The sequence below is a fragment of the Balaenoptera borealis genome, assembly GCF_965194805.1.
Source record: "Balaenoptera borealis genome assembly, chromosome: 13".
NCBI classification, from domain to species: Eukaryota; Metazoa; Chordata; class Mammalia; order Artiodactyla; family Balaenopteridae; genus Balaenoptera; species Balaenoptera borealis.
In genome coordinates this window covers 84,844,480-84,859,441 of record NC_138870.1, presented here as the reverse complement: position 1 = coordinate 84,859,441, position 14,962 = coordinate 84,844,480, and the positions used below count along the sequence as shown (strand labels likewise).

At 37.6% G+C, this 14,962-nt stretch overlaps 2 protein-coding genes across 6 annotated transcripts in view; one reads left to right on the top strand and one right to left on the bottom strand.

The window, feature by feature from the left end:
• Positions 1-8,119, bottom strand: part of SCYL2 (SCY1 like pseudokinase 2) — a 56,673-nt gene extending 48,554 nt beyond the window's left edge. The window contains exon 1 of one of the 2 annotated variants that reach the window (XM_082349617.1): positions 7,853-8,119. The gene's annotated coding sequence lies outside the window, so the exon portion shown is untranslated. The other variant, XM_082349618.1, reaches the window with a different exon arrangement.
• A 35-nt stretch (positions 8,120-8,154) lies between these two features.
• The window catches only part of DEPDC4 (DEP domain containing 4), a 44,923-nt gene continuing 38,115 nt past the window's right edge, over positions 8,155-14,962 (top strand). For 3 of the 4 annotated variants that reach the window (XR_014233157.1, XM_082349656.1, XM_082349655.1), the window contains exons 1-3: positions 8,155-8,339; positions 10,525-10,936; positions 11,506-11,651. Coding sequence is in view for 3 of the 4 variants with exons in the window: in XM_082349656.1 (XP_082205782.1) it covers positions 8,216-8,339; positions 10,525-10,936; positions 11,506-11,651 (682 nt within the window). In the remaining variant the exon portion in view is untranslated. The remainder of the gene's footprint in view (positions 8,340-10,524; positions 10,937-11,505; positions 11,652-14,962) is intronic. The other variant, XM_082349657.1, reaches the window with a different exon arrangement.

The window sequence follows — 14,962 nt, the reverse complement described above, 5'->3', positions numbered from 1 at the left end:
ACATGCCTAGAGCCCGTGCTCTGCAACAAGAGAAGCCACCACAGTGAGAAGCCCGTGCACCACAATAAAGAGTAGTTCCCACTCACTGCAACTAGAGAAAAAAAAAAAAATGCTGCTTAAAAAAAAAAAATTAAGGAACTAAAAAAAATTTGACTTGCAAAGAAAGTAAAAAATGTAAAGGACAAATATTGATGCAAATAAACACAGCAAATTTTAAAAAATACCATTTCAAGGACATGAAGTACCTATGGATAAATCTGGCAAGACACAAAGACTTGTACAATGAAAATAACAAAAATTTCTGCAAAAAACTGAAGATGACTTAAAAACTTGTACAGGAAATGGAAGACTCAATATTGTTAAGGTGTCAATTTTCCCCATCAATCTATAGACTCAATGCAGTCCAATCAGAATCCCAGAGGCTTTTGTAGAAAGAAACTGACAAGCTGTTAAAATGTTACTCTGAGAACAGGTCCACTAGATTGTTTAAGGGTCCATGGCACAGAAAGAGGTTTAAAGTCCTATCACTCTTCAAACCTTCACCTGCCATGTGTATTCTTTCCAAAAATTGATTTGCCTAAGAACAAGTCTGTGTCCTGAAAATTTTCCTTAACCAACTCTTTTTTCACAGTTTTCTCCCACTTGACCAAAGTAAAATATTTTTCTCAGCCATCCCAGTCTTGTTATAGGGTATTTCCCTGGGTATAAAAATCTTTGGCAGGCATGCCAAAAGGAAAAATGCAATTTGAGAATACATTAGTCCTGAAAGTCTCTTAAGAGTAAAGCAAAAAGAAGTTTGGTAAGAAATTCTGAAGAGGGTTGTGCTTTATTTCTTAACAGCAAAACCCCATGCCTTACCTGTCAGAGAATTACAATTAAGAAACAAGATAGTCGTCACAGGGGTGTATAGGAACAAGTTTATTTATTTCAATTAATAAGCAAAAACTCCAAGGTTTTGATAAAAGTAAAACATAATCATAATATACCACAATCTAGAAATCAGATACTTTGTAATTATCTAAACCCTTGACAAAAAAATTCAGATGCCATCAACTTAAAACACAAAAAGAAGTACAACGTCTTACAAAATTATTTAGAGAATACACAAGCAAAAATATTTGGAAGGCCACTGGGCTAAGGTAGCACTAATTTGTGTCCTATTTTCTCAGTTAATTAAATTATATTCATATAATTTACTTTCTATTAAAGATTTGAACTATCTGTAAATAGAAATAAAAATTCACTTTCCTTTTTTAATTTAATGCTGCATTTCTGTAAGCAGTTAGAAAATGTTGCTACTGGCATTATGAAAACATTCATTGCCATGCCAAGTTGTTCTCTATGAACATCTGCTGCTGATTTTGAGGGGGAGGTGGAAGAGACATAAAAACGCTATTTAAAATCTACATATACTTTCCTTTAACTCTGTCTGAGTAGCTACATATTACATGCCATGCACTTGCCATACACTGGAAATATAGATGTAAATGGAAACATGTCTGATCTTTAGGGACTCAGTCCAGTAGCAGACTCAGACCTGCAAAGATTTATAGCAATTAACTAGAGGTATGAATGTACCATGCTTTGGGAACATGAAGATGGGCTCAAAAATGAAGTGTTTTTTGTAAATCAATTATACTCCAATAAAAAAAAAAGTGTTTTTCAGGTAGGAGAAAAGGGAAGGAGCTTCCAGAAAGAAGGATTACTACGTGCCAAGACATGGAGGGAAGACTATACATGATGTGATTTGAAAACTAGAAATAGTTCAGTATGAAAACAAAGGATATTTTCAGAGTTAATCGTCAAATTTGAGATGCCTATCCATCACCCAGAGTCAACACTGGTGTACACAAGGTAGAAATAGACATGGAAATTAATCCGGTGAATTATTTAATATTTATTGAGCACCCACTATGTACCTGATACCACATAAGAAACTGGGGAAGAACGAAGTAAAGGAAAAATAAGCCATAAAGAGCTTACCATCAAAGGTAAGAGACAGAGAATTAAACCAACCACAGCATTATTATCCTACAGTAATAAAATGCTACAGAATATACATACACAGATGCTATAAGAACAAAAAGAAGAGGAACAGACAGAAGAAAGTTTCCCCAAAACAGCAAAACCATAGATGTCTTTAAAGGGGAGGAGGAGTGAACTAGATAGATAGAGAATGGGACAAGTGTAGGAGTAAAAACTAGCAGTTCGGATAAAAACTGGAGGAAAAGAGAGAAGTATGGCAAAGGAGACTTAGAAAAGCCAGGTTACCAAGGGCATTAAGTAGTAAGAAACCAAGCTATGATAAGCCACAGATAGGTTTCAGGCATGAGTAAAATGATCAATCACTCCATCATGCAAAGTGAAAGATATACTAGGAGTGGAAGTAGGGAATATGACAAGACTGAAGTGTGTCAATTTGTACTTCAGGAATTTTATACATACATAATTCAGAATGTACATAGGCCAAAAAATAAAAACAAACAAAAAAAAACAAAACAAAGGCAAGGACACTTGGAAATAGGGATAGGGAAGATAGGAAAGAGACAATAGGTGGAGAGGGTGTTTTAAAGGTGTTAGTTACATGGATATTTATTTTATAATTACATATTAAACTTCATTATGCATTTTAATGTATCATATATCAAATTTTAAACAAACTTTAAAAGAGGGAGAGGTTGCTGAATTAAGGAAATAGCAGTAAGGAAGGAGAGGAAAGGAAAAATTAAGAAAAGTTAGAACTAAGAGAACTTGGTGACCAACTAGATAATTAGATAATGGACAGAGACAAAACTAGGAATCCCAATCAAGTCTCTCATTTCAGAGCCTAGGCGGAGGATGAAGCCATTTACCAAGGCAAGGCTATAGGAGACAATTGCTTGTTTTGTGGGAGGAAAAACTCAATTTTGGACATGTTAAAGTTGAGTTGCCTGAATGACATTAATATGCATATATAGCTAGGAGGCTTTTAGATATGCAGGCCAAAAACTTAGAAAAAAATGTCTCAGCTGAAAATAAAAATGTGGGCACCATGAGCTTAAAGCAGTATAGTAGTTAAGACTATGGGCTTGAAAAAGGTTACCCAAGGAGACCAAAAAAGAATAAGTATATCACGAGAGTAACAGAAGGCTACTTTGACAAATGGAGAAAAAAAAAAAAAAGAATATCATGAGAGTAACAGAAGGCTAAGGACAAAATGAAATGAATGAGTTTATGAAATAAGATCTGAGCTTAAATGAGATTTTGAATTATTGGCAATAGCTTTTTGACATGTTAAGAAACCTAGAGACCAAATATATTTTCTTAAAATGATAGCTTTTCAAATTTCACTTGATTAATGAATAAAGAAGTCTTATTTCTCTGAGACAAAATTATAAGTGATAGAAATATTTATTCATATAAGTGATTGTCCCTTGTACACCATTTAGTAGAATTCACTTGAAATTCAATATTCCCCTTGTAAATCCCAGCCAAAATAAGATTTGGGGCAGCTTCAGTATGATCCCAAGATTATATCTCCCTACCATCTGATTCAGCCATCACTTGGCTTTTACTAAAACCAGTAGATGAATCTGTTCATACTAGATTTTACATGCACCTGGCAGAAGGTGAGTTGGGTATTCGGCACCTGATGGCAGGTGGCTGAAAGGAACTGGCAATTCTTTCAGTTCTGCCTACTCATAAACTCTAGATATAGCAGGATAAAATAAAACTTTGTGAATTTTCAAGTAGCAAAACTGCAAAAAGTCCCTTTTTCTACTTCCCCAAGAATAAAATATTCTTTTATTAGTAATTTGAACAATAAGTAGAATTAGCTTGCATTTTTTGTTGGAAACACCATAATGCAAATAAAAAGGTTACTGTAATTACATCTGATAATGAAGTTATGTTTAGTAACTGTTACAGAGACTAGACTTTCAACAAGTACAAAATAATACACATTGACTACAAAAAACAACACAAAAAACTACAAATGAATTCAAAATAGTTTTAGTCCTTAAAGAGGTACAAGGGTCTGAGAATTTTAAAATACCACTTATATAGTCATTTGTACAAATACTCATAAAATTTTATAATTTGAAATAAGAATTACATTAACATGACAAATAATTTTGACAAAATGCTTCATAAAACTTGGTAAAAGTTTTGTACCTATACTCCTATATGCAGTGCTTATCTGTTTAGATATAAAGATGATCCTGAGATATACTTTTGAAATACATGTTTTTTTTTCTTGTAGGGGGGCTTACAGATTACTAAAAGTTTTTAAAAGATACAGTTTTTAAAACATGGTTAAAAACATTCTTTGGCCTATACAGAAACCATGTTTAATTTTACTCAGGAAACAAAGATTGTACCAGCTCAATACAATCATTCTCTTTACAACTACAGAAGGTATCTAATTATTATAAGTTGAGCTAGAACAGATTACTTCAGGGGACACACCTGATTTAAGAAACAAACATAAAAAACTAAGAAGACTTAGCAATGTACAGTGAAGCACACATCCATTCAACAAACTACTGGGTACAGAAGAGGTGGAAAACACCATGCTAAGGTGCAGTAGGAGAAACAAGAAGTAAAACATTGTTTCTATCATTAAGTTTGTATACAGTAAGATTTTAAAAGCAGAATGAGAGGTTATAAGGCAACACATACTTAAATATCAAACTACTAATTTGAACAATAAGTAAAATTTGAGGAGAGATTACATCCAACTCTTTAGAAGGCACTTCCAGCCCATGAACTTAGTATAGCTTTTACTACAGGGAGTCAACCAGATACTTGGAAATTATTGAAATTTAAAAAAAGTAGCAGGCTTCCCTGGTGGCGCAGTGGTTGAGAATCTGCCTGCCAATGCAGGGGACACGGGTTCGAACCCTGGTCTGGGAAGATCCCACATGCCGCGGAGCAACTAGGCCCGTGAGCCACAACTACTGAGCCTGCGCATCTGGAGCCTGTGCTCCGCAATAAGAGAGGCCGCGATAGTGAGAGGTCCGCGCACCGCGATGAAGAGTGGCCCTGGCTTGCCACAACTAGAGAAAGCCCTCGCACAGAAACGAAGACCCAACACAGCCAAAAATTAATTAATTAATTAATTAAAAAAAAAAAAAGTAGCAACAGCACTGGGGTGGCAGTGTCTCACTATTCAGCTCCTCTAGCCAGAGAAAGAGGAAAAGGAATAACTGGGTAGGAAATTAGACGAAATGATCACTAAGGTCACTTACCTAGGACTACAGTTCTTCCTTGATTTAAGAGCATATAAAATCTGAAACACAGCGTAGTACAATGTATGAAAACTGAAACTCATAAAGCACTGAAGTGTTGTCTAAAACAATGGTTTTCAAACTACAAAGCAATGATTTTCAAACTCTGGTGAACATCTAAAAACATCTAATAACATCTAAATGACTGGGTAACTTGTTAAAACATATAGATGTCTATGTACTATCTCAAACCTTCGGAATCAGAATCCATAAATGTGCAGTCAAGGCATTTATATTTTGAGCAGTTCCCCAGGTGATTCTGATGCACAGTGAATTATATAATTAAGCACACAATCTTCAGTGGCAACAAAATCTGGGTTCAAATGCCAGATACAAGCACTATGACCACCAACTAGCCTCCCTAACACTAATTCCAATCTTTCTAAAGAGGGAATTGCCAACCATTCCTCAAGTGACTGTTGTGAGGATTAAAGATGATACACAGAAAATGCTTAGTACAATTCCTGGCACATTTAGTAAGCAATCAATGAATTTTCATTTAAAAAACATTTATTAAGCACTTACACAGTATCAGGAGATTAGGGAAATCTCATTAATTTATTAAGTATTAATAAGCATGGCAACTCTGCAATGGTGTCATGAGAACATATAATTAGGGGAATCTATCGTAATCAGGAAAGTCTTCCCTGACGTGAGCTGAATGATGAGCAGGCATTAACTGAATGAAAAGGAATGGAAGAGAATTTCCAGGCAAAGGATGCATCATAATCAAAAGCCATATACCTGAAGCAGAACAGAAAGAACAGAGTGACTAGGAGGAGAAAAGAATGCCGGAAGGCGCTGTGGAGATGAGGTTGCAAAGGTAATTAAGAGGGACCTAAACAGCCTGTTAAAGATTTTAGTTGCGCTTAAAAACAGTGAAGAGTTTTAAACATGGAGATGATGTGATTAGATCTACATTTTGAAAAAGTCACTCAGTCTGGTGTGGAAAACTACAGAGGGAGCCACAGTAAATGCAGGTAGACCCTAATTAGGAGACCATAAATACTTCAAATGAGAAATGATGGTGGCTGGAACTAGAGTACTAGTATGAAGACCAGGAGTATACAGACTCAAGAGATATTCAAAGAGGCAAAATCAAGAGACTTCAAGAGAGACTGATATGAGGCCTGAGAGACAGGAAGCTGTCAAATCTCTACTGCTATAGAAAGGGATGGATGATTAAGCTAGTCACTTGAGTCAAACACAGTAAGAGGACCTCTTTTTCTTGGGGGATAAGTCATGAATTTCAAACATGTGAGTATGAGTAGTTATTCCCAAGTATGGGGTTGATTTTTACAGAAATATTCCAGTGTATGTAAGTACAATGTGCTTCTATTTATTTTATTGGGTGTTTATGGATCTTAGAGACAGGTTTCTGCATGTGTGTTAAGTGGATCTGAACAGAATGAAGATCCTTCCTTTAGGGTCCCCCGAAAGTGTCTTTTATGGCTACAGTTTAATAGTGTCTCAAGAATTCTATTTATACACTCAGCTGATAAATTATTTTAAAACTTTTAAAAAATTAATATTTAAACCAAAAAATAAGAAGCCAAACGAAAAAAGGCCTGCAAAGTCCAAAAGGAAGCTTCAATCACCTGACTTTAAAGCTGTTACCAGAACATGACCGGTTTTACAGTGACAGGTTGGTTTGGAGCATTAACCTTAAACTATATTAATTTTCCAGAATGGAGAGGCTTGCGAATGCGACTTAGAAAACTTCTTACTCATAGAATCCAATTTGTAAAGAAAAGTCATACAGATGATTCCTGACTTTGATCTACAAAAATACTAGTTTGCAACTTACAATTGTAAGTCACTACTGACATAGTGCTTTTAAGTCGCTTGAGTCTGGAGTCTCAGGAAGACTGTTATGGCAGTTGACGTGACAATATTGGTCCCCTTCATAACTGATCATAGGTTATGTATTCAGTCGGATCCCAAGTTTTTGCAAGCCTCATGGGTCTCAACCTTCTTCCATCCTTTCTCTCCTGCTTAGAAAAACAGGAGTGCAGGAGCCTCGGAGCGTGTATTTAACAAAACACCTGCCCCACCCACCTCACAAACAATAACCTTCCATTCCAGAACTAAAGCTACTGTTAGAAAAGGACGCCGGGCAGTAGGGCCCTAGATGGTAACTCAGGTTATCAGAGGCGGACCTCAGAACTGAGGGGACCTGTTCTCACCCAGTGCCGGAGTAGTGTCCAATTTCCCAAAAGGGAACCAAGATCTCCACCACGGAAACCCGAGCTCCCGAGCCGGAGCCGGGGGCCCTCCCTCCAGCAGATGGCTCCAGCCCGGGGTCTCCAGTCGCTTCCAGGCCTCTTCGGGAGACTCGGGCCTCCCAGATCCGCTCCCCGGAGCTTGCCGCCCCCCGAGCCCGGCTTCGCGCGGGCGCCCACAGCCCCGCCGGCCCCGCCTGCAGCCGGCAGGCCCGTCACCAAGCAACAGTCGCCAGCCCCGGGGACCTTGGGAGGCCTACCCCGGGCGCGGGTCCTTCCCCATTCCTTCTCGCTGCCTGGGGAGCCCAAGCGAGAGCACGGCCGGTGAAGGAGGTCGATCCGTGCCCGTGGGGGGTCACTCACCTCTTCCCCTTCTCCCCCGGGAGGGGCGGTGCTGGGGCTCTTTTCCCCCGCCCCCCCAAACGCCTCCTGGCTGCTCCTGCTCAGCCCCTGCGCCTGGCCACTGCCGCCGGCTTACTCCATAGCCTCTCACACTCGCGCCGCCTCAAAGGCTGGAACCGGAGGAGGGAAGGGGGAGGGGAGGGGAGGGACTGGGGAGGAAGAGTAAGGGAGGGGGAAGAAGACCGAAAGACCAGCCTGCCCGGGCATGACGTCACTTCCGGCTTGTTCGGAAGGGGCGGGGCCGGGACGTCTTTGGCCTCCGCCTCCCGAGAACAGGGAGGGGGCGGGGTTACGGGCCGGGGGAGGAGCCCTGTGGACGAGCTTATGGCGGTTCTTTTGACTCCGCGGTTCCGTAGCCTTGGCAGCCAGAGCCAGCTTCCCGGCCCAGGGCGGAGCGTGTCGAGTTTCGTGAGCCCTAGAGATGTTCTCTGCCGGAAAAGGAGGACAGGTACCCCTTTAGATCCTAACCAAATGTGCACCGAAGCGGGGGACGGCTGAGGGGAGCGGGCGTTTTGGACTTTGCGCCTCAGGCCTCTGGGGCCCGCCCCTTTCCTGGACCCACCCCTTTCCCGGCCCACCTGCTCTCTCAGTCCCGCTGAACGGGCACTGGGCCTTTTCAGGAGCTACTCTCCTTGGGGAGTCCTGGAAAGCGGTGCTTCTCAAACTTTAATATACACACAGATCATTTGGGAACTTTGTTAAAATGCAGTTTGGATTCAAGAGTAGGGTCTGATATTCTGCGTTTCTAATAAGTTCCCAGATGATGCCACTGCTGCTGGTCAGCGGGCTACACTTAGAACAACAAGGGGTTAAAAGTACTAGATGGCAAGTCCTTGAGCACGAGGACTATTTCTTTAACCTAGCCTACTTGTTTAATGACGCTTAGAGAGGCAGATGGAAAATACCCTTGTCTCCTCCGCTCATAGACTTCTAGCTTTATCCACCCCACCCTACCCTAACCCAGTCTCTACTCCCTCCTCAACCCCTCCCCTTTTCAACTCCTCACCCTCCACGCCCTACTCCTGTCTATGCACTGTCCACAGTGTCTCGGGCCAATAGTTCAAGGACAGACAGACAGACAGCTTCTGTTACAGAAGGCATTTGAAGGTGATGGGCTTTTATTTCTGTCCTAAACATCAGACCATTATGTAAAGTTGGACATCCTGTTTCCAGTTATTCATAGTCAGAGTAAGAAAGAGCTTAAATTCTCAGATTCTAACAACAACAACGAAAATCTAGAAACAACATTCTAGGTGTTTCAACGTATTCCCTTATCTTATTAAAAAAATTTTAATAAAAATTTACTGGGGTAGAGGGGAATGAGCAGTGATTGCTAACTGTATGGGTTTCTTTTTTTTTTATTATTAATGTTTATTGAAGTATATTTGCTTTCCAATGTTGCGTTAGTTTCTACTGTACAGCAAAATGAATCAGCTATACATATACATATATCCCCTCTTTTTTGGATTTCCTTCCCATTTAGGTCACCACAGTGCAATAAGTAGAGTTTCCTGTGCTATACAGTATACTCTCATTAGTTATCTATTTTATACATAGTATCAAGAGTGTATATGTGTGTATGGGTTTCTTTTTGAAGTGATCAAATGGTCTGGAGTTAGATAATAGAGATAGCTGCACAGCTTTGTGAATGTACCTAAAAACCATTGAATTGTATGTTTTAAAAGGGTGAATTTTGTGGAATGTGAATTATATCTCAATTTTAAAATTTTACTGTCTCCAATTAATTGAAAAAATTATATATGTACGTTATAAAAACTGGAAATATGTATATAAAAAGTGAGTATCCTTTCATTACACCTATTTCCTAAATGTTACTTTGAGGTTTATCCTTCCAGACTTTTCTATTTACATATATTTGTATGTAGGTTGGGAATTCATTTTTACATAACTAGGATGATAGTATATAAATTGTTCTGCCCAACCTCATTGGTTTTTTTGTTTTTACTACTTAATGAAATCCTTCCATGCTATAAATGTCATTCTTCCTAATGGCTGCTTAATATCCTATAATAAGGCTATTCCATAATTTACTTAACTATTCCCCAGGCACTGGACATTTTCATTGTTTTCAGATTTTCATTATTCCTCACAAACTTTTATTTTTCAAGAAGAACAGCTGGCAGATAAATTGATTAGTTTTTTCAGCTCTTTGCCATAGATTTCTTTCATGCAATGCTTGTCATTGTTCAAAAAGGCAAAAAGAAGAAAGGAAAAGCAGAGTCTGGTGAAGCCACATCTCTATAATAATCAAGACTCCAATGTGTGTGTACATTCCTTTTAAATGTAGCCTGAAATAATATTCTTCAAGACTAAGTCTAGCTAGTTATTAAGCATGTAACATTAGGATGTATAAATTCACATAGTACATAGTAGTATATTTCATATCAGTAAAGCAAGTTCCTAGGTTTACTCTGATTTTATTGGCAGACGAACATGTGCAAACTTAGTAAACATATTATAGTTTACACAAGATGGGAAGAGAAGAAACTTAAGAAAGGCATTGTTAGCAGATATGCCATAAAAAAGCATAAGGTTGCCAAAACAAAAAAAACTTACATATTTTTGTGTAATCTAAATTTGTTAGAAACATATGTTTAATTTTTTTTTTTCAGGATGCTCTGGTCCTTTTCAAGCTACTCAGCTATGGGATGGTATTATTCACTCCCTTCAGACTCAAGTGGAAATAAAAAGAAGGAGGCATCATTTACGAACATACAAAGACTGTTTTACTGGTTCTGATGCTGTTGATGTAGTACTAAGTCATCTTATGCAAAATATGTGCCTGAGTAGTAATGATATCTCTCGTCTTAAAGGAGTTCGTCTTTGTCAAGTTCTAATGAACCATAAAGTATTTGAACCAGTAGGAATGAAGCTATTCAAAAATGAAAAGGAATTGGAATTTGAGGATTCAAACAATAGTCTCTACAGGTTTCTAGGGAATAAATCATCTTATGTTTTTTGCAAAAGAAAAAAGGATTCTGAGACTGGGTTAAATGATGAAATAAAAGCAAAGGAATCTTTAAGGTTAGTGTTAACCAAGATACTTAATATATTGTTTTTAGTTGCTGGCAGAACAGTCTTCATTGAGCAAACCTTGAATATTATGCTTTCTGTTTTTTTCAGAAGTCAGTAAAAGAAATAGCCATGTAAAAATTAATCTTTTCTGCATTTGCTCTAAAACTGTTATGGAGGACATGATCACATAAATATTTCAGAATTTGTACCAGGAAAAACTTTATCTCCTCTGATGAATTATATGCTTCCTAATTTTTGAAACATGACTTAGCCAAAGTAGATAAAGCCAAAGTTATGGAAACGAAACTAGAGCAAAAATTTTCTACTCTGTTACAGCAGCCATGATAACCTTAGAATTAACATATATTTTTTTCTGTTTATTTACAATCCTAACATCCTCTTCTGGTGATATTCTGTTATTTAATACATTTATTACTTGTATCTTTTATTGTAAGCTGCCTGACATCTTTTTTGGAAATAGGAAATGTATAAATAAGTTTTAATAAGTAAATTAAAATGCATATTTGAAATTTTGGTCCTGTATGTAATGGAAAAATTCACATATTATTTCTTAACAGACCAGAAGGCAAAGTGATTTCAAATCCTCTAGCACAAGAGATTGGTGAGGAAAGAATTGAGGAACTTATTGATACAATGAGTGGGACTCTGGCTTTACCTCCAAACATCACAGTTGACAAACCTGTTCTTCCACTTTCAAAAGAAGGTAATTTCAGTTTTCATTATTTTTTTCTGAACTTTGTAAGAAGAGCTGACTTTTTTAAATAGACCTTACTTTTTGGAACAGTTTTAGGTTCACAGAAAAATTGAATAGAAAGTACAGAGAGTTCCCACGTGCCCCCTGCCCCCCACACATACCCAGCCTCCCCCACTGTCAACCTCCTGCACTGGAGTGGTTATTTGTTATAATCCATGGACCTACATTGATATATCATTATCACCCAAAGCCCACGATTTACATTAGTATTCACTCTTGGTGGTGTATATTATGTGGGTTTTGACAAATGTATGATGACTGTATCCACCATTATAGTATCATACAGAATAGTTTCACTGCCCTGAAAATGCTCTGTACTTCACCTGTTCCTCCTTCCCTCCCCATTACCCCCCTGGCAACCACTGATCTTTTTACTGTCTCCAAGAACTGACTTTTCAGATACAATAGAAATAGTGTGTTTGGCGTACTTACTCTCTACTCCTCTCCCCGAAAGAGTTTCCTTCTACATAGTGATTGCATCAGACAAGACAGGTAAGGCAATGTAGATCCAATAACATTTAGTGTATTTTTTTTACAATAACCATGATCAGATTAACTGGAGGTGCTACAGTCCTTACTACCAGAAAAAAAACATGCAAACTCATTACCAGTCCTTATTATTTATAATGCAAGACCATCTTCTTATTAGCATATCCTTTGCCCATTGTATAAGCTCCTCCCAAACATCTCCCTACTCTTTGCCTTTCAGAACAAACTAGCTAGGCTACCTATTGCTCTAATTCTCTTTACCATTAACTTCATCTACTTGTGGTTTTGTCCTTATAAGGCAACTTAACAGTTGAAAGAAGAGCCCCATACCCAGGGCAATTAGGAGGGATGCATACACAATTCATAAATGGTTACACGCTTTACTGCATGTGGTCAAACCATGATGGAAGTAAGACAAGCATGATTTGCACACTGGAGGAGCAAAGGTTATCAACAATAACTAGGATAAGTGTGATAAGGGAAATGCACGGCGCCCAAAGAAAGGGTGCAGAGTGAGAAAAGAAGAGGGATTAGAAGAAGACTCCGAGAAAGATTAATATTTAGAGGACAGGCTGAAGAAGAGGAGCCAACAAAAGTTCAGTTTTTACCTATTACAAATGAAAAAGAAATACTTGTCTCATCATTTTCCCATGAGGATATAGGGTACTTCTAGAAATTTCTAACTAAAGATGGATATAATTTATCAGTAAAGATGCTCATAAAAGTAATTTTCATTTATTGGGCCTTTCTCTGGGCCAGGCAATTTGTTATGCATTTTATATTTATTGTCTGTAATTTTACAATAGCCCTGTAAAGTGAGGGGTAAAACTTCCGTTTTATAGTTTGGGAAACTGAGACTCAGAAGGATAAATAAATAAATAAGACATGGTAGGGAAGGAAAGCTGGCACTCTTATGTACTTTTTAAAACATTTTAATTTTTATCTTTGTTATACATGCACATAATGTAAAACATTCAAATAGCCCTACAGGTTTTGTTACTAAAAAATAATAATTCCCTACCCTTCTCCTCTCACCCATTTCCCCCTCTCCAGAGACAACCATTTATAATTCATATAAATTGTAATTCATGTGTGTTGTAAATGTATCTCACGTCTCTAAATGTCATGCTTATACTGCTACTTCATGCTTTTTTCAGTTTTAGGGACATCTAGTAATTTTCTACAAAGGAAAACAGGGTTTTAGGCCTCTTCCCTTTCTTGCATCTATCTCCCAAACTCTTTAAATGATACATATACTTTTATATACTCTTATGAGTAACATATTTAACAAAAAGATGTTAGGTGAAAACAGGAATTTCTTTAGTTTTAAGACTAGTGTGTTTAGCCAGAGATTTTAAACAGTAAGTCACACAACAATAACTATTAAGTTTTGCTTTTTAAAAAAGGAGTTTTTTGTTTTTTGGTTTTTTTGGCCACACTGTGCGTCTTGCAGTATCTTAGTTCCCCCACCAGGGATTGAACCCAGGCCACAGCAGTGAAAGCACCGAGTCCTAACCACTGGACCGCCAAGGAATTCCCTAAAAAAGGAGACATTATGTTAAAAAAAAATCAGCCAAGTCTTGGAACCACTGCTTTACTTTAGACTTAATTTAGTTTATATTGTTTATTTTATAGACAAGGAAACTGAGACTCAGAGAAGTTAGATAATTTGCCAAGTTTCCACAGTTAACTAATGGCATCAAGATTCAGACCTAGATTTCCATACTTTTACCCAGTGTTTTATCATTATTGTTGCAACAAGGTATTGTAAATTATAAAATGGGTACAACTGAAGTTATGTTTAGTTGGTATGTTTGCTCTTAGTTGGTATGTTTGCTCTTTGTCGCAACTGAATGTGTCAGCCTTCAGAACAGAGAAACACAAAAAACTATTTTAGTTGTTCTCTCTAATAAAACATAGTTTTGAGAGACGTAGTCTTTAATAAATGACTAATAGGAAATCTCTTTATGTTCAAAAGTCTTGAATCTGCTAGGGTAGGCTTTTTGTTTGTTTGGTTTTTGTTTTGTAAAAAGGCTTGCAAAAGAGAATTAACTTTAAAATTGGCTGGTTGTTCTTGTACTTAATGAGTTAAACAAAGTTAACTTTTTTGGAATTTACGTTTTCATACCAAAACTTTTTGGAGAAAGTGCATTTGGAAGTGTCTCTAAACTCTAACAAATCAGGTATGAAAGGAGTTTTTGTTGTTGTTATTATCCACTGAAATCTGATTCTTCTATGATCCTCAAGCACAAAAGCCACCGCCTCAGATATAAAACTATCTGGTTTTATAAGATTAAATAATTAGCTGGCCAACAAGAAAATTTAAGCCACTTTCTATTTGGAAAAATATGGCTGGTTAAAGGTATGCAGTTGGCAACACACCTATATAAATTTTAGCCAAGAAATAAAAGTATGGAGTTTCTCTTTTTTTTTGAGAAAGGTCATTTCTTAATTCCCAAAGAACTGAGAAACCAACTTCACTTGAATTGAGTTCAAAAATCTGCCAGCAGTGGTAAAGCAATGCAGTCCCAGGACTGCAGGCTTTTTGCAAATTTGTATTTGTGTGACTAGTAGAGTTAAGGTGAACCACCTTTGCTGAGATTTATTTTTTACAGGTGTTTCTTACTGATAATATAATGACTAATATTTTTGAAATATATGTGTGTTGTTTTAGAAATGTGAGGGGTTCTAAAGGTGCAGAACCTCTCCCTCACGTCATCTCTGTGGGGTAGGTCTCAGGGGAATGCCAATATCAGCTAGAGCAATTCCAC